This window comes from Coregonus lavaretus (assembly GCF_964263955.1).
Source record: "Coregonus lavaretus genome assembly, chromosome: 14".
NCBI lineage: Eukaryota > Metazoa > Chordata > Actinopteri > Salmoniformes > Salmonidae > Coregonus > Coregonus lavaretus.
In genome coordinates this window covers 41,371,776-41,392,732 of record NC_140001.1, presented here as the reverse complement: position 1 = coordinate 41,392,732, position 20,957 = coordinate 41,371,776, and the positions used below count along the sequence as shown (strand labels likewise).

The following is a 20,957-nucleotide window of genomic DNA, read 5'->3' as shown; positions in this document are numbered from 1 at the left end:
GTTGTGAATGTACAACAAATAGACAATGACTTTATATGGACATGAATCTTAGTCAAATCTCCAAGGTAGCCAACGATAAGGAAGCTGCCAAATGGTCTGGAACCAATTTAATAGGTCAAACAAATGATCCACATGTAAATTAAGCTGGAATACTATGATGAGAAAGTATTGTCTCAAGAACAAAGACTAGAGGTCAAAGACCTGGGGTTAAAGGCTGTTTGCCAAGATCTAGTAGATGAGGTATTCCAGTGTTAGAGGCTTAGGGCTGTAGAGAGATGCCATAGTTTGATAGAGAGAACAGAACAATGGCTACTTTCATTGGTTAAATCAGCAGAGATAAGAGTAGGCCTACAGCAGGAAGGGATACTGATACAGACAGTACTGGTACCTGATACATTTCCAACCTCCTTTCCCTCTCCCTGCCTTGGCCAGCTTGACATCTATATAAAGGGCAGTGTACCTACACAAATATTTACCAACCAGAAGTCTGAGCTTGACTTCCCTCATCCTTGGCCAGCTAAAGGGCAACACTGCACCAGCAGAAAGGCAGTGTGTGCTTTTCTGACTTGATTTATATCCGTTTTTGCACTGGGGCTAATTCATTTTAAAAGACAGCTCTCATCCACAAATCATGAGCAGCCTCTGGCAAAGACTCCCACAAACACCATGGATAGCCTACTAAACCAGCCCCAACACCCCAAATAGTGAGTTCCTAGTCTGTGATCAAGAGGCCATTGAGTGCATCTCAGTCGCTTCTTTTCCTTCATCTGGACTCATGTGAGGCATCCAGCATACTGCTTTTATCTCTCCAATGTTTTCAGCGCACATTAAGATGAGGAGACAAGGAGAAATACTTGAGCCACTTAAAGGTCGACTTTTGGGCAAAAATAACAGCTTTAAACTGTATAACTGATCAACGCACCATTATACCAGGTCATTTAATTCTTTCTTTTTTTACTTTCTCTTTACCTACAGAAGTGCCATTTCTTACCGATCACTACAGATCCCGTCCAAAAACAAATCCTGAGAAATGACATCAACAAATACTGGAGGAGTTACTGTGGCTAGCTTAGCTAACGAACTAGCTACGTCGGTCACGGCGCGCATGACCAGAATGACACATCTATGAACCACCTAAAGGCACACCGCATTTCTGTTTAACAATTGAGAAAGAAGCAGAGTTGGATTGTTTTTCATGCCCAAAGTCAACCTTTAAGACTACTGAGATGCTGCCATTACCCTCTGAATAGTAGGCCCATTTTATCCCTCCTACACACACCACCACCCATTCTCTCCCACTCACCATTTTGATGGGCACACAGGCGAGGTCGGCCTCTGTGACAGGTGTGTCATCACTCTCCATGACGTAGATCCCTTTACGGCTCAGGGCCTGGATGACTGACAGGTGTGACTGCAGCGAGGCGGCCTGGTCCGTCTTTAGGATGAGGGCACACACACGGCAGTAGAGCTCACAGGACAGCAGCAGGTGGAGGACGGGGGGCTTGATGTGCTCTTGCTCATACTGGTCTGTGTAGAACGGGTCCCGCAGGTCCTCTGGGATGTGGTCTGGAGGGGGAGGAGGGGAAGGGACCTGGTTAGTTACGGTGTAACAGACTGGTTGGGTTCCAATTCCTACATCTAGCTGTGTAGCCACCTGCATGAAAATATTTGGTTGCTATTGGTTTCAATTGAATATTTTGGTGCATGCAGCCCTTTGCCTACTTCAGGAATAACCTAGGGGAAACACTGCTGTGATGACTAAGACGCATAGGGCTATACAGTGAGGGGAAAAAGTATTTGATCACCTGCTGATTTTGTACGTTTTCCCACTGACAAAGAAATTATCAATATATAATTTTAATGGTAGGTTTATTTGAACAGTGAGAGACAGAATAACAATAAAAAAATCCAGAAAAACGCATGTCAAAAATGTTATAAATTGATTTGCATTTTAAATGAGGGAAATAAAGTATTTGACCCCCTCTCAATCAGAAAGATTTCTGGCTCCCAGGTGTCTTTTATACAGGTAACGAGCTGAGATTAGGAGCACACTCTTACAGGGAGTGATCCTAATCTCAGCTTGTTACCTGTATAAAAGACACCTGTACACAGAAGCAATCAATCAATCAGATTCCAAACTCTCCACCATGGCCAAGACCAAAGAGATCTCCAAGGATGTCAGGGAGAAGATTGTAGACCTACACAAGGCTGGAATGGGCTACAAGACCATCGCCAAGCAGCTTGGTGAGAAGGTGACAACAGTTGGTGCGATTATTCGCAAATGGAAGAAACACAAAATAACTGTCAATCTCCCTCGGCCTGGGGCTCCATGCAAGATCTCACCTCGTGGAGTTACAATGATCATGGGTGAGGAATCAACCCAGAACTACACGGGAGGATCTTGTCAATGATCTCAAGGCAGCTGGCACCATAGTCACCAAGAAAACATTTGGTAACACACTACGCCATGAAGGACTGAAATCCTGCAGCGCCCGCAAGGTCCCCCTGCTCAAGAAAGCACATATACAGGCCCGTCTGAAGTTTGCCAATGAACATCTGAATGATTCAGAGGAGAACTGGGTGAAAGTGTTGTGGTCAGATGAGACCAAAATGGAGCTCTTTGGCATCAACTCAACTCGCCGTGTTTGGAGGAGGAGGAATGCTGCCTATGACCCCAAGAACACCATCCCCACCGTCAAACATGGAGGTGGAAACATTATGCTTTGGGGGTGTTTTTCTGCTAAGGGGACAGGACAACTTCACAGCATCAAAGGGACGATGGACGGGGCCATGTACCGTCAAATCTTGGGTGAGAACCTCCTTCCCTCAGCCAGGGCATTGAAAATGGGTCGTGGATGGGTATTCCAGCACGACAATGACCCAAAACACACGGCCAAGGCAACAAAGGAGTGGCTCAAGAAGAAGCACATTAAGGTCCTGGAGTGGCCTAGCCAGTCTCCAGACCTTAATCCCATAGAAAATCTGTGGAGGGAGCTGAAGGTTCGAGTTGCCAAACGTCAGCCTCGAAACCTTAATGACTTGGAGAAGATCTGCAAAGAGGAGTGGGACAAAATCCCTCCTGAGATGTGTGCAAACCTGGTGGCCAACTACAAGAAACGTCTGACATCTGTGATTGCCAACAAGGGTTTTTCCCTAAGTACTAAGTAATGTTTTTCAGTGGGGTCAAATACTTAATAACATTTGACATACTTTTTTCTGGATTTTTTTGTTGTTATGCTGTCTCTCACTGTTCAAATAAACCTACCATTAAAATTATAGACTGATCATGTCTTTGTCAGTGGGCAAATGTACAAAATCAGCAGGGGATCAAATACTTTTTTCCCTCACTGTATACACGAGTCCGATGTTTCGTGGATACCCAAATGTGAACTTCTTACTTTGAAAACTGCACAAGCATCTCTGTAGTATGAAGCTTCTTAGGGAAGATCGAACCTTTCAACAATGAAAGGGAATGTGACAACTGCAACTTCTTGCTGTGTAAAAATAACCATGCAATCTCCATAGACAAACATTGGCAGTAAAATGGCCTTACTGAAGAGCTCAGTGACTTTCAACGTGGCACCGTCATAGCGTGCCACCTTTCCAACAGGTCAGTTCGTCCAATTTCTGCCCTGCTAGAGCTGCACCAGTAAAACTGTAAGTGATGTTATTGTGAAGTGGAAACGTCTAGGAGCAACAATGGCTCAGCCACAAAGTGGTAGGCCACACAAGCTCACAGAAGGGGAACGCTGAGTGCTGATGTGCGTAAAAATCTTCTGTCCTTGGTTGCAACACTAACTACCGAGTTCCAAACTGCCTCTGGAAGCAACGTCAGCACAATAACTGTTCGTCGGGAGCTTCATGAAATGGGTTTCCATGGCCGAGAAGCCACACATAAGCCTAAAATCACCATGCGCAATGCCAAGCGTCGGCTGGAGTGGTGTAAAGCTCGACTCTGGAGCAGTGGAAACGCGTTCTCTGGAGTGATGAATCACGCTTCACCATCTGGCAGTCCGACGGACGAATCTGGGTTTGGTGGATACCAGGAGAACGCTACCTGCCCCAAAGCATAGCGCCAACTGTAAAGTTTGGCGGAGGAGGAATAATGGTCTGGGGCTGTTTTTCATGTTTCGGGCTAGGCCCCTTAGTTCCAGTTTAGGGAAATCTTAACACTACAGCATACAATGACATTCTAGACAATTCTGTGCTTCCAACTTTGTAGCAACAGTTTGGGGAAGGCCCTTTCCTGTTTCTGCCTGACAATGCCCCCGTGCACAAAGCGAGGTCCATACAGAAATGGTTTGTCAAAATTGGTGTGGAAGAACTTGACTGGCCTGCACCGAGCCCTGACCTCAACCCCATTCGGATGAATTGGAACGCCGACTGCGAGCCAGGCCTAATTGCCCAACATCAGTGCCCGACCTCACTAATGCTCGTGGCTGAATGGAAGCAAGACCCCGCAGCAATGTTCCAACATCTAGTGGAACCCAAAAGAGTGGAGGCTGTTATAGCAGCAAAGGGGGGACCAACTTCATATTAATGCCAATGATTTTGGAAAGATGTTCGACAAGCAGGTGTCCACATACTTTTGGCCATGTAGTGTATTTGTTCTGCAAGGTGGGCCCAGTTTACTCTGTGTAAATATAGTAATGGCTTGGGACCTACATTTCCACTCAGGGGTTCCACTCAGAAACAGCAGCAGATAGGCTACAGTAACACTAGTGAGAGCAGAGTTGGGTTCTCAGGTTACATTAGTCTGCAACAAAGTCTTTCCAGTTTCCACTACAAAGGAAAACAAACACTGACCTATGAGTTATCCTAGTCTGTTTGGCATTTGCAATGACTCAACCACCATATTAGGTAAATTACTCCGGTGTTGAAGGATAGGAATCAGATCATAATTGATGTCTGATGATGTCACTCTTGTCATCTAATAGGAAACACATGTATACAATCCATGTCTTTATGATCTTAAAACAGTAAAGCGGAGGCATAAAACAGAATCCCACAGCTGCCCCTTGCATGTGACAAGCCCACGCACACGCGCTCAGAAAGGTGTGATGTTCTTCGGAGCAAAAATAACCCAGCTGAACTCCATTATTCAGACATCTCGCTATCAGTTGTGGCTGTGAGGCTGAGCTAACAGAACAAACTCCATATTTCCATATCTAAACTCCCAAATCTGCGTGTTATGGCACCCTCCCAGCACCAGTCCTGACTGACTGACGATGGCATAAAGGCAGGGCCTAAAATTAACTTTTGGTCCACTAGCCACTGTGGCAGGTAGATTTAAAAATCTACCAGCCACTCAGATTGTATACCAGACAAACCACCCCCCCCCCCTATAATTACACCAACAAAACACAAAAAAACAGATGAACATGGTTTGTAATGTTTCTAAAACAATAACTGTATTACTAGTAAGAAGTAATGTGGTATATTGTTTAATTTCATTTTTTGTGACCTGAGTCTTCTAATCAAAAAGATCACAGATGAGACAAATGTTCACCTGCCCCTTTAAGGGCGGGAGGTTACCGCAGTAACGCAACTGGAATCATGTTTGTGCCTGTGAGATAGAGTCTGACAAGTAACCGCGTTGTCTTCTCTTCCCCAATAGCTGAAACGCAAACATTGAAAAACAACCTCGCTTGTGAACAAAACAATGTAAATAGCCAAGTAACAAGGACACTCACTTCAGTTTACTTTCGTTTTATTTAAGGATCGGACCCTTTTTTCAATTTTCGCCTAAAATGACATACCCAAATCTAACTGCCTGTAGCTCAGGACCTGAAGCAAGGATATGCATATTCTTGATATCATTTGAAAGGACCCACTTTTACGTTTTTGGAAATGTCAAATTAATGTAGGAGAATATAACACATTAGATCTGGTAAAAGATAATACAAACAAAAACATGCATATTTTTTTTTTTGGTTTTGCATCATCTTTGAAATGCAATAGAAAGGCCAGACAGTGAGGTAGGATTCTAGATATAATGTATATGTTGGCCACTAGATGGCAGCAGTGTGTGCAACGTTTCAGACTGATCCAGTGTAGAATTACATCACAACACAATATTTTGTATCAAGTCTGCCAGAAGTTTTCCCAAATGTGACGAATTGGTTTTCAAGTACATAACTATAGAGAACATACCAATATGCTATGGTAATACAAAATGTAAGTATGCACACTCCCAGGAATGTCATACATGATGGATCATTAGCTTCCCTACAGAAAAGACACTAACCGTCACACATCTAGATGGCCGGGCGGGGTGGGTGTGGAGCCAGAGGTCAAACTGAAGAAACCAGTTCCTACATTTGAATATAAAAATTGATTTTTCAAACAAAACTACATTTTATCTCTGGGACCCTCAGGATGACAAATCAGAGCAGGATTACTGAATGTAAGTACATTATTTACCTTCAGAGGTGAATGTACCAAACCAGTTGCCGTGAAAAGTGTTTTGTTGTTGTTCACTATCCTCAAACAATAGCGTGGTATTTTTTTTGCTGTAATAGCTACTGTAAATTGGACACTGCAGTTAGATTAACAAGAATGTAAGCTTTTTGCCCATATAAGACATGTCTATGTCCCGGAAAGTTGTCTGTTGTTTACAACACCATTCTAGTCACAAATCGCATATTGAGCAGCAACCGTCCCGTATAAGGGACACCGATCACGTAGAGGTTAAAGTAAATTACACCAAATTTTATACCTGTGCGCTGCGCTTCTAAAAATGAATATTTCACGCAGGGCTTTACATGCACACAGCCCAGCCAGGCAGTGGTGCAGCGCGAATTGGGATAGGCTATAGTAGGATTCGTAGTTATTTGACTTTGTGCGATGAATTTACCAGCTATTAAACCAAACGGCAGAAATACTTTGAAAACAGCTACTGCAGCATTTATTGCTATAAATGTGATCATACTTGACTATTTTTATTTACAAATGCGAGTGAAATTCTCACACTGTGAAGCCCTGACCCCCTGCAAATGTGGCTGGTGAAACAGACATTTTCCTGCCAATGCCAAAATTTACCCGCAATTTGGCGGGTGTTACTGTAATTTTAGGCCCTGCATAAAGGGATCGGATCGTCAGCATTCTCCCATCTGACCACACTAACAGGAAGACATACAGGTTGAGGCAAGCTGAGCACTCCTTGAACCAGTCAACAACACAGCAGCTAAAGTCTGTTTACTGCCATACACAGTCTGAATATGCGCATAACAATATTGTTATGAGTAGTAGGGGTGTGTGGATAATAAACCTGGGATTGTGTCTGTGCATTACAACAGATTCAATAATCCAATAACAATCCTGTTATTGTATAACACACACAGACAGAGAGACAGAGACAGAGAGACAGAGAGAGAGAGAGAGAGAGTATAATGCATTGAGTGAAAACAAAAGGGGTCTGGCCTGGCTGGGACCGGGGTGGGTCTTCATGTTTGACTTCCCCCTGGAGACGCTGATACTGTGTGGCAGCAGCTTCCCCTCTCCTACCCCCTCTTGCCACAGTGGGCTGGGATAGCCAACTACTGGGACAGGGAGAAGGCTCTGCATGGTAAACACCCTTTCGCTCCATTGCCAGGACCAGCTGTAGTGCATCCCCCAATCACCATCAGACCAGTCAGGAGAGCAGAACAGCTTGCCCCAACGGGTGGCATTCTGACTGGCTGGCTTGCCGCTGGTGTAAGGAGCTTTGCCAGCCATGTTTTGTCTGTGTGTCGGCACTGGGGTGGATACATTTACATTTAAGTCATATCCAGCGCGACTTTACAGTTAGTGAGTGCATACATTTTTATTTTTATTCATACTGGTCCCCCGTTGGAAACGAACCCACAACCCTGGCGTTGCAAACACCATGCTCTACCAACTGAGCTACACGGGACAGAGATACAAAACACACAGGCGAGAGCATGCGTGCGCGCAGTCACACAGACACTCCACAGGGAGACACAGACATACACAGAGAGAAACAGATACAGAGGCAAGCTAACACACGTGACGCAGCCACCCGCTCTCTCTCTCACACACACACCTGCCCCTTCCCGGATGCATCTCTGATGGGAGAGGCTGTATCGTCTCAGACGGGCTGCCTCCCCATCCCTATCCCCTGCCAGTGAAGTCATTTCATAGAGCCATGCCAGCAATACATGCAGGGGGCATCCCGAGTGGCGCAGCGATCTAAGTGACTGCATCGCAGTGCTCGAGGCGTCACTACAGCCCCGGGTTCGAGCCCAGGATGTGTCACAGCCGGGAGACCCATGAGGTTCCCATTGGGAGAAGATCATTACTGCTGCACCTGAGCATAGACCAAGGTTTTAGTCTACTCTCTCCATTATCAAACAGCGTTCCACCCCTAGTTCATCTCCGGTCAATAATGTACTTAGATAGCAGATATATGTTGTCGTGCATGCGACTGTACTGTGATCAGTCTCTGCCTGCATGGCTTTGTTAGCCAGGGCCCTTAGAGCAGATGACAGAAAGACAGTGGGGAGACTCCTCGGAGGGAGAGGAGAGGAGGATGAGTGCCAGGCAGAGTTCGTCATCAGGACAAAAGCCAATTACTGTTGCTGAGCTCTCTGGGACCACGGTTCGTTGTTAGAACACAGGGAGCTTTTAGGAGAGTAAGCCGGAAAACATCCTTAAAATGGGAGAATGGCATTCAAACCACCCATATAGATAACCATTATAAACTAGAATAATTTGGTTTTCTTTGTGCAGGCTTGAGTCTGAGTGACATCATGAAATCACAGTAATGAATGCAGAAATCTAAAGGGTAGGATCATGAAATGGAACCTTGGCCTAAATAAGAACAATGTAGGCTATGATAGACTACAATAGACTGCAAAGATGCAGGTGCTTAAATATTACTAGGTGAGGTGACAGGGTTCAGCATCAGTGAGGCCTGTACGGTAAGTTACTACAAAACTAAATAGACCCTTGTTGAAGCCAGAAGAGGCAATATGAAAAGCAATAAGGAAACCATGATATGAAAACAATGGACGGAGCACCATTCTGTTCTTCCAATGACAACAGGCACAGACGACACACTCCATTGACATGACTGTTTAGCAATTAAAGATTAATAGCCAGCGTAAGTGCTCTCTGAGTGAAATTAGGTCACACGTCTCACACATGACAGGTTCTCTGCTAGTGATAGACAGACCTAGCTCTGGCTCCTCCACAACATCTTAGCATGTCTTCAGCATGGAACCACAGCCACATGCCTTCAATAACAATGCTAGGCCTCATTGCTATTTTAAAAGCATTTCCTACCTGTATATACTGACAAAGCTAGTGGCACTGAGGTGTGATGTGTAATTCGTTCAACATATGCTCCAGTCCAGCTATGCAATTATGCTCCCAAACAAACAATGCAAATGCTGATGTGAGGACAACTGATGAGCTACAGAACAGTGACAGACATGGGAATCTTGTAACCTCTTTCCCAAGCTATTGCGCACAGCGCATACAGCCTAAGCCTGGGATATCAATCACTCAGTTGGCCTTAGTGGGAGTGAACTACTGAGTAAAGTACCGTATTTTCTGCACTATAAGGCGCACCGGAGTATAAGCCGCAGCAGCTAAGTTGAATGATATTGAATGATGTGTACATATATAAGCCGCACTGGACTATAAGCCGCAGGTGTTTTAAATGTTTAATTACCATATGTAAGGGTTCGTGCACAGAGGTGATTGTCGGGAAAGAGACAAACTGTCTCGCTCTCGTTCTGTCTCTCGTACCACTCTCGGTTCCACTTTTACTTTTGCGCGCTACCTGTCTCACTCTTTTCCGGCCTCCAGCTTTTCCTGCTGGAGCCCGCCGCTTAAAGGTGGGGGGCGCGGACCGGTCATAGAGCCCATAGAGTTAAAGTTGGTGGACTGTAACCTGTAAAATCCATAGATTTAGGAGGTCTTCTAGTGGCTGTTAGCTGTAAAAATCCATAGATTAGCCGCACCGTTATATAAATCGCAGGGTCGAAAAATGGGGAAAAAGGCGCGGCTTATAGTCCGAAAATTATGGTATTTTTCATCATTTCATTTTAGCAAATCACACGACTGTGAGGCGTAGCTTTGTCCTTGTAGTGTGCTAGCATACGGGGGAGGGTTATGGGGAAGGTGTTGTGGGAGATGATTGGTTGGTAGATTAAGCCAATGCCTATTAGGGACGACGATACCAGTCTCGCAATATTTTTCCCATGGCAGAAATGAAAACACAAAGCAGACCAAACTCTTTGGTCCTTTAAGACAGTGGTTACCAAACTGTGGGGCGCGCCCCCCGAGGGGTCGGCAGGGGGGCGCGCCCCATCAGTTCCTCTTGTCATGTCAGTCATTGCATACCTTAGAGAGGCATTTATAACTTGTCAGAAATGTCCAGATCAACTAGCCCATGTCAGCTAATGTTTTTTGCCCATAGATAGTTGTAATTTTTTTGTCACTCAAATATTACATGAATACACAGACAAAGTTTTCTTTGCACCCCATGACAAAATGTGTAGAATTGCAGGAAATAAGCTTTAAACCTGCAATATTCTCTCCACCAACAAGAGGGTTGTGAACAGTTTGTGTCATGAATAGTGTTTGTGGCCAAAGAAATAGACGTGGCGTGCGTGCGTGCGCGCAGGATGTCCCACCCCCCCCGAGTGAAAAGGTTTGGGAACCGCTGCTTTAAAAACCTGCTGTATGAAAAATAGTGTGCTATGGCTTGGAGAAAGAAAAAAATTGACACTGGATGACAACATAATGATGTTTGTTTCCACACAATAGGGCCGTTTTCCTAAAGAAGTTAAATCCGCTTCGTTTTTTGGTTTCCTTGCCACGATACTAACGAGTATTGCGATACTGGTATCGGTCCTGGCCCTAATGCCAATGCGCCAGGAGTTTCTCCCGGCTATGTATTGGCTAACGAAGGACAAGTTTGACACATTGGTGCACCAGACTTTGCGCATATTGGCGGAAGTGTTGGGGAACGAGATTAAGAATCTTGCAACCAACTAGAAATCCATAAACTTCAAAATATCTTGGTTGTTTTGCTCTGAAGAAGTTTGACGCGTTTATATTGACATTTTTGTCATTTAGCAGACGCTCTTATCCAGAGCGCCTTACAGGAGCAATTAGGGTTAAGTGACTTGCTCAAGGGCACAACGACAGATTTTTCACCTAGTCGGCTCAGGGATTCAAACTAGCAACCTTTCGGTTACTGGCCCAACGCTCTTAACCGCTAGGCTACCTGCCGCCCATGAACTATTGATTGCTCTACTAGTTACCCTCAACAGCTCAGGGAACCTGGAACAGGCTAATACTAACATTAACACTTGCTACAGTGGTCCCTAACAGTAAGCCAGGCCTGGAGTGCCACCCCAGTATCCGTGGCCCCCTCTCTGGCTAGGCAGAGCCCAGCTGTTGTCTCTGAAGGGCTGGGTGGGTCTGCCTTGTGGTCAAAATAGAGGGTTCAGTTGGAGTTAGCACTAGGTCCAGGTAGCCTATTTTTTGTCCAATTATGTTGTTTACCTAAATACAGCATAATTACGGCAAGCCAGCAACCTTAGGCTATCTTCACAAGAGTGAGAAAGGCTAATATCTTGCCCTGTATTTTCCATGACCTGATGACAGTCTGACAGTAGATTTATACATCAGCTTCCTGCGAGTCCCATCTCACTGTGCTGCTAAAGGCCACTGCACAAAAACAGAATGGCAAAATCTGGTGAGTCAGTGGGAAGTCATATCATTTGCCAAGTCATAGGGGGGGGGGCAGCCAGTTCAGCATGCGCACACACACGCATTTTGATGGATAATAATTGAGAAAATGTAGACAACACATTCCATTCTGAATGGTTCCAACCATCTAGGTCTGTTCCAAGCGCTGCTCATTAGTACTAGCCTAACTGCTGACTGTTAGTATGAGGTGTGGATGAACACACAGACACGTTTCTTGTCCAACAACATTTTCCTGTCCAACAACATGAACCAAAATGTTATCGAGACGTGAGGTTTTTAAAGTGACCAGAAAGACAACACACTCTTCCAGCCTTGCAGATGAGGGATAAAGACAGCTGATCCTCACTTTCAACTCCAGGTTCAATGGACACTGGCTGGGGCAGTGGTGTCTTTCTGGTCATTAAAAACCTCACATCTGGATAACATTTTGGTTCATATATGGTAAACACCCACAAGTGCCTTAGTGAGAACAGTAAAAGAGAAAGGAAACTACACTGAACAAAAATATAAACCGCAACATGTAAAGTGTTGGTCTCATGTTTCATAAGGTCAAATAGAAGATCCCAGAAATGTTCCACACGCAAGAAAAGCTTATTGCTGTCATATTTTGAGCACAAATTTGTTTACATCCCTGTTAGTGAGCATTTTTCCTTTGCCAAGATAATCCATCAACCTGACCGGTGTGGCATATCAAGAAGCTGATTAAACAGCATGATCATTACACAGGTGCACCTTGTGCTTTGGACAATAAAAGGCCACTAAAATGTGCACGTTTTGTCACACAAAGCCACAGATGTCTCAAGTTCAGGGAGCGCGCAATTGGCATGATGACTGCAGGAATGTCCACCAGAGCTGTTGCCAAATAATTTAATGTTCATTCCTCTACCATAAGCTGCCTCCAACGTCGTTTTAGAGAATTTGGCAGTACGTCCAACCAGCAATTTGAATGCACATAGATACCGTGACGTGATCCTAAAGACAATTGTCGTGCCATTCATCTTCCGCCATCACCTCATGTTTCAGCATGATAATGCACGACCCAATGTCGCAAGGATCTGTACACAATTCCTGGAAGCTGAAAATGTCCCAGTTCTTCCATGGCCTGCATACTCACCAGACATGTCACTCATTGAGCATGTTTGGGATGCTCTGGATCGACATGTGACAGCGTGTTCCAGTTCCCGCCAATATCGTCGCACAGCCATTGAAGAGGAGTTCCACAGGCCACAATCGACAGCCTGATCAGCTCTATGTAAAAGAGATGTGTCGCGTTGCATGACGCAAATTGTGGTCACACCAGATACTGACTGGTTTTCTGATTCACGCCCCTACCTTTAAAAAAAAAAAAAAAAAGGTTTCTGGGACCAACAGATGCATATCTGTATTCCCAGTCATGTGAAATCCATAGATTAGGACCTAACAAATGTATTTCAATTGACTGATTTCCTTAAATTAAATTTAACTCTGTTGAACTTGAAATTGTTGCATTTATATTTTTGTTCAGTATGCATGCACCAAAGCATTTGCGCTGTGTGTGACAGGTGACTATGTTTGAACTTTCCAATGCATATGTTGTGTGTGTGTGTGTGTGTGTGTGAAATAACTTACCGATGCCATAGGCTTTGGCGAACAGCCACCGTAGGTTGGCGTCTATTTTTGCTCTGGCAGAGTCGTACAATTCCAAAGGTACAACCTCCACTGTCCCTTCGCCAGCTGAATCCATCTTTCTCCGGGTGCTGTGCCCGCCAGCACACAGATCCACATCCATCCTATAAAACAGTCAAATTCAATCATAATCAAATGTATTTATAAAGCCCTTTTTACATTAAACATACTACAAGTGATTTCATGAGTACATTACGTTAACTAGCTAGCTAGTTAATGTTAGCTAGTCACTGAAGTAATGTTCTTAGCCAGCTAACTAACTCACAGCTAGCGTCCTAGCGTAGCTTCTTTGGGTGCCCATCCATTGGACAGGTGGCTAACTTTAGGCTAGCTAGCTTAGCTAACTAGCGAACTGACAACTGGGTGGGCTGTTTAGTTACATCTGTGTCGTACATTTTTTTAAACAAAATAGCCTTGTTAGCTAAGTTAGAAAGCACCTTGGCCAACACAGACGCTAACGTTAGCTAGCTAGGTTGTTAAAAACAACGCTAGGTTACAACAACTGGGTGAATGAAACGGACATTCGCTAGCTAAATCAAACAATATGTTCAATATACCTTCAAAGACGCGATGTGTTCTCAATCCACCCTTTAGATCCAACAGGATAAAGGATTAAACATAAGGACGTTCTTATGCAAGTGCCCGAGCAAAGCCCAAGCAGCACATAGCAGCAGCAAGCTGAACGAACGGTCTCCTCCCAGGCAACAAAAAAACAAATTTGCGGCCTGGGAAATTTGCAGCCACGGATACCCGAGGAGCGTTTACTTACTACCAATGCCAAATATAAATGCACCGAGGTTACGGAACACAGTACTTAATCATTCGGCGTTTTACCGTTTATCTTTCTATTTAATGGCTCAATTTAGGCCGAAGAATTTGACTTATTCGCAAGAAGCACCTTGTGTACCTCCGTGTCCGCGCTTTCCCATACAAATCTAATAGTATGTCCGTTAGCAATACATAGCTAGGTAACCAGTAACCACTACGCCTGCGTGGTTGCTGATACTATCACGCAACAGCCCAACCGAGATTCAAAGTAACCATTAATTCAGTGACAAAGAAGGGCGTATGAAGGTAGATATGAAACAATGTTACATTGTTTTTTTGTTAAAAAGTATCAGGAATGACCCAGCCCATGTGTATGCTATAAGGTGTGTATGCCCATACCAACAACTTTTGTTAGGTTCTGAAATTAGTCCCTGAAAATTCAATGAAACAGTGTAATAACTGCATTTGTTCATAAGTACTTCATATCACCCAATTATAGTATACTGAACAGGTTTGGGTAGCTTACTTTCTAAATGTAATCAGTTACATTTACTAGTTACCACTCAAATTGTAATCAGTAACGACTTTTCGATTACCCCAAACTCAGTATCATAATATGATTACTTTCAGTTACTTTTGGATTACATTCTCCTAAGAAGAAGACAAAAAGGATACATCCGTTGCATTTTGGTGTGTCATCATAGTGGCCTCTGACTTGTGATCAGAGTCAGCCTTGCCCAGGTGGAACCCGAGCCGGTTCCAGGCATAGGCGACATAAGCGGTCGCCCCCGATCCGCAAAAGAAAAAATGTTTTGAATGGTCATCCAACTCCGCCCTCTTTCTAGAGCTCCGACCTGAAGATCACTGACGTCATGATTTGACCTCGTATTTTTCCGAGTTCCCAGTTGTCTTGAACGCAATATAACAGTGAGCTACGAGTACAGGTGAAATTTTGCGTGCGTCTTTAAAACGCCATTATCTTGAACGCACTGAAGTCGGAAATGTCAGAGTTCCCAGTTGTTTTGAACGCGGCATTAGTACACCTGTTGTTTATGAATGATGTGACAAATAACATTTGATTTGATCACAGTGTAGCGAGCATGGCTCCTGGTAATTTATGCTTGATCTGAAAATGTGGCAGGAGGCGCCGTATGTATGGTGTGACGCACTTACTTAGGCTCTGGAGGCACGCATAGGCCAAATTGAGCTCTGTACGACATGGTCGTGCGCATCTAAAAATTAAGAATACTGAGGGCTCTGCATTGACATGATTGGTTGACGGTATAAACACATTCACTTCCTTGACAACTTCCTTCACAACAGCTCTGCGCAAAAGTGTGAATGCCCTGACTTCTGCAGAGGCCATATCACCCTAAATGCTGCAAGGCCAATGCAGATGGCAGAATGACCATGCAGCGCCTTTAATCTGCGTGAGTGTGTGCGCAGGAGCGCAGCTCCCCAGGGACTGCCTGCACAGAGAAGCACGAGATTGAATTTCACTAAACTTTTTAGAGTTTTCCCCCTTAGTTAAGACTATCAACGTTTCCCTTTACTGTGGGAATTGTGATCGAATCAACGCAATATTAGCCACTTTCGATGCAACATACAGAAACAAAATAACTATGCAAGACTTAGTATGCAAAACTAACTATGCAAGAGATTTTGTTGTAGGCAGAAGGCATTGGAGTAGGATTCTATTGCATTGACAGGCACGACTCAGCCCATACTCTACACAAACCACTGCGGTGTAACCAATCAGAGCTGCAGTAGGCCTATATGCAAATAGGCCATAACCATAGTGGATCTGTGCCATTCACTTTGAACTGGACTGTGTTTACAGTATGAACTGTCATTAGTAGATGTGCTTGTTTTGAGATCAAAGGGAGAGCTGCATGTAGCCACATGTGCACATTTTGTTCATATCCTTTGCTAGTTAGTGAGTTATTAGCCCAGTTATAGATAACGTGTTGTCAGCAATGGGGGAGTGATTGCTTCATACAAGAGCACAAAACATGTACATTTTTAGACATCTTTGAAAAGCAAGTCAGGTAAATAGCTTTTTTTTTGTCTTAAAGGGCAGTGTTGTATTTTGAGACAGGCTTGAATAATCTAAGTAGCCAATAGGCAGAGGGTAGCATAATTTGTCTGATTCTCTGTAATAATGGTATGGGATTAACAATGCATTTTTTTTGTAAAGTGGTTTCTTGCATCAAACAACACAACATTTTCAGTCACCTCCTTGTCTGAAGGACAAATGAATAAACAGTCTCATGGAATGTAGGCCTACATTGAACACCACACATTGCCTGCTACTGTAGGCTGAACGATAGAACAGCTATTTCCATGTTAAAATGATATGGAATGCATTTTCTCCATTGTTTTTGATGTTAGGCCACTCTGGTAGGCCTATATTATGATCATCCACAGTAGCCTACTTGACCACTGTCTGAAACTGAAACTTAAAGCGGGTACAGCCTCAGTGTTCACAGTAAACGCATGCTGGAAGTTGCACAGAATACTAACAATGTTCACGTTTGTGCTCAGCAGACCTGAAATTTGCTCAGTGCCTGAAAAAAATAGAGAGAACATTGCTTCTGCAGAGGTCGCATCACATTAAATGCTGTATGACTAATGCAGACTTCGGACTGACCATACAGCACCGTTCAGTCACTTTGATTTGCGGATCGTGGCGTGTGACTTTCATGAAATAGTAAGTGAGTTCGATTAGACTGAACCAGGGTAAACCGTGCTATGGCCCATCACATCACCGGGCAGAAGCGGTGAAGGAGGAGCGCCCGGCACAAATTGAGCATCACCGGGCCATAATGTCTACAAAACAGCATGATGAACTGTTCAGAAACATAAAACATGTATTTTCTATATATATGTTATAGTTTTCAAAGTCGTTTTCTTTGGGAAGCCAGGTATAGCGATATATGCATTTTTATAAGGGTTAACACTTTTGCATGTGAAAACACTGAATCCTCCACGTGCTTGGCATATGTCACTTTTGTTTTCAGCCGACTTTGCAGTTGGCTTTGACCAGGGCACCCAGGTCACCCGTGGGAGGCAGCCCGGTTTCAAGACGAATGCAATCAACGCTAACCCGGTTCACCCGGGGCAGGCCTGGGGCATTAATAGAATCCCCTCAGTTTTGATCCATAGATATTAGGTTCGATCACGTCCAACATTTGTAATTGCACATGATAAAACGCTACATGTTAGCTTTTCCCATCAGATAGCCTAACCAGGCACACTTAGCCCTATTCTAACAACACCTTGGACATTATTATTTCCTGTAACAAATTCTGCATCAGCCAATAGGCCTACTCCAAGTCGCTATTCACAATTTACCCACAGTGAGGGAAAACACGGGAGTTCTCATAGACCACATTGACGATTTTAATTGTCTGGTGCACATTTTGAGAAGAAAAAAAGTTTAAACTTAATGCTGTAACTTTTTGGGAGACAGGACCAAATTTACATAGAAATGAGAGTTACAGATCTGTCATTCTCATTGAAAGCAAGTCTAAGAAGCGGTAGATGTGTTGAATGTGGCTATCTCTATGCTTCCGTTTTTAAAAGGCTCTAGATCAGGGTTCTTCAATTCCGGTCCTGGAGGGCCGAAACACTTCTGTTTTTTATTTCTACCTGGTAGTTAATTGCACTCACCTGGTGTCCCAGGTCTGAATTAGCCCCTGATTAGAAGGAGAGGATGAAAAACAGAGGTGTTTCGGCCCTCCAGGACCGGAATTGAAGAACCCTGCTCTAGATGGTCAATCCACAGTCTGAAGTGGTCATACAGCATTTACTGAGATGCAGCCTGCGAAGACGTCAGGGCTTTCATACTTCTTGCGCTTAGCTGAGCCAAGCAGAGCTATTGTGAAGGAAGTTGTCAAGGAAGTGAGTTTGTGTTTATACAGGATGTACCACCCCCACCTACCATAAACCAATCATGTCAATGCGGAGCAATGCAGAGCCCTCCACATTGTTACAAAATTTGAGAAGTGCACAGCAATGCAGTAAGGAGCTTGATTTGGCCGCTGCATGCCTCCGGAGGTGCCGCAATTACGTCACATCATCCATACCAAGCCTCCGACCACACTTTCGGATCAAGCATAAATTGCCTTTGAGTTTAGTTTTTGAGTCTTTTAATGTCGGTTTTGTACACCAGATGAAAATACAATATTTTTGGTTATTGAAAATATATTTCACAGCGGTTTAGATGGTACAATGATTCTCTACACTGCTTATACATGGCTTATTCAAGTTAGGCGAATTATTTGAATTTTTGAAACCAGGAAATGGCGGAGCGATTTCTGCATATTGCACCTTTAAACGTTTTCTAATGTTGGCAAGTGTGGACCCATTGTGTTTCCATGGCCCATTCAACCCAATGCATTGCACTGTTTATGAAATACATATTGACCTGTAGAAAAAAAGTTAAGGGGATATTGGAAGTAGTGAAGTGTGTAGAATATAATCTGAGTGTGTTTCCCATGAAAGGCTGATCCTTCTGTGGCCAAAATGGGATGCCTCAGTAAGGCAATATATAAACTGAACAAAAGTATAAAACACAACATGTTCGGTGTTGGTCCCATGTTTCATGAGCTGAAATCAAAGATCCCAGAAATGTTCCATGTTTACATCCCTGTTAGTGAGCATTTCTCCTTTGCCAAGATAATCCATCCACCTGACAGGTGTGCCATATCAAGAAGCTGATTAAACAGCATGATCATTGCACAGGTGCACCTTGTGCTGGGGACAATAAAACAATTTTTGTTACACAGATGTCTCACGTTTTGAGGGAGCGTGCAATTGGCATGCTGACTGCAGGAATGTCGACCAGAGCTGTTGCCATAGGATTGGATGTTCATTTCTCTACCATAGCCGCCTCCAACGTCGTTTTAGAGAATTTGGCAGTATGTCCAACCGGCTTCACAACCGCTGACCATATGTAACCACGCCAGCTCAGGACCTCCACATCCAGTTTCTTCACCTGCGTGATTGACTGAGACCAGCCACCTGGACAGCTGATGAAACTGTGGGTTTGCACAGCCAAAGAATTTCTGCACAAACTGTCATAAAATGTCTCAGGGAAGCTCATCTGCGTGCTCATCATCCTCACCAGAGTCTTGACCTGACTGCAGTTCGGCGTCGTAACCGACTTCAGTGGGCAAATGCTCACCTTCGACAGCCACTGGCACGCTGGAGACGGATGAATCCCATGGCATTGTGTGGGCGAGCAGTTTGCTGATGTCAACATTGTGAACATAGTGCCCCATGGTGGCGGTACGGTTATGGTATGGGCAGGCATAAGCTACGGACAACGAACACAATTGCATTTTATCGATGGCAATTTCAATGCACAGAGATACCGTGACGAGATCCTGAGGCCCATTGTCGTGCCATTCATCTTCCGCCATCACCTCATGTTTCAGCATGATAATGCACGGCCCCATGTCAAAAGGATCTGTCCGCAATTCCTGGAAGCTGAAAATGTCCCAGTTCTTCCATGGCCTGCATACTCACCAGACATGTCACCCATTGAGCATGTTTGGGATGCTCTGGATTGACGTGTATGACAGCATGTTCCAGTTCCTGCCAATATCCAGCAACTACGCACAGCCATTGAAGAGGAGTGGGACAACATTCCACAGGCCACAATCAACAGCCTGATCAACTCTATGCGAAGGAGATGTATCGCGACTAAAAAATAAATAAAAAATCTGGACCCCTACAAATCAGCTGGGCTAGACAATCTGGACCCTTTCTTTCTAAAATTAGCCGCAGAAATTGTCGCAACCCCTATTACTAGCCTGTTCAACCTCTCTTTCGTAACGTCTGAGATCCCCAGAGATTGGAAAACTGCCGCGGTCATCCCCCTCTTCAAAGGGGGTGACACTCTAGATCCAAACTGTTACAGACCTATATCCATCCTTTCGAACGTTTTTGAAAACCAAGTTAACAAACAGATCACCGACCATTTCGAATCCCACCGTACCTTCTCTGCTATGCAATCCGGTTTCCGAGCTGGTCATGGGTGCACCTCAGCCACGCTCAAGATCCTAAACGATATTATAACCGCGATCGATAAAAGACTACTGCGCAGCCTTCTTCATCGACCTGGCCAAGGCTTTCGACTCTGTCAACCACCACATTCTTATTGGCAGACTAAATAGCCTTGGTTTCTCAAATGACTGCCTCGCCTGGTTCACCAACTACTTCTCAGATAGAGTTCAATGTGTCAAATCGGAGGGCCTGTTGTCTGGACCTCTGGAAGTCTCTATGGGGGTGCCACAGGGTTCAATTCTCGGGCCGACTCTATTCTCTGTGTATATCAATGATGTTGCTCTTGCTGCTGGTGACGCTCGGATCCACCTCTATGCGGACGACACCATTTTGTATACATCTGGTCCTTCATTGGACACTGTGTTAACAAACCTCCAAACGAGCTTCAACGCCATACAACACTCCTTCCGTAGCCTCCAACTGCTCTTAAACACTAGTAAAACTAAATGCATGCTCTTCAACCGAATGCTGCTTGCACCCGCCCACCCGACTAGAATCACTACTCTCGGCGGGTCTGACCTAGAGTATGTGGACAACTACAAATACCTAGGTGTCTGGTTAGACTGTAAACTCTCCTTCCAGACTCACATTAAGCATCTCCAATCCAAAGTTAAATCTAGAATCGGCTTCCTATTTCGCAACAAAGCCTCCTTCACTCATGCTGCCAAACATGCCCTCGTAAAACTGACTATCCTACCGATCCTTGACTTCGGCGAAGTCATTTA

At 44.4% G+C, this 20,957-nt stretch overlaps 1 protein-coding gene across 1 annotated transcript in view; it reads right to left on the bottom strand.

Moving 5' to 3' along the window:
* LOC311141452 (calmodulin-regulated spectrin-associated protein 1-B-like) overlaps positions 1-14,337 on the bottom strand; it is a 43,490-nt gene extending 29,153 nt beyond the window's left edge. Inside the window, exons 1-3 of the mRNA XM_084176788.1 lie at positions 13,950-14,337; positions 13,336-13,496; positions 1,304-1,566 (exon numbers count right to left, since the gene is read on the bottom strand). Coding sequence (XP_084032914.1) covers positions 1,304-1,566; positions 13,336-13,495 — 423 coding nt within the window. The 5' untranslated portion in view covers position 13,496; positions 13,950-14,337. The remainder of the gene's footprint in view (positions 1-1,303; positions 1,567-13,335; positions 13,497-13,949) is intronic.
* Between the last annotated feature and the right edge of the window lie 6,620 nt (positions 14,338-20,957).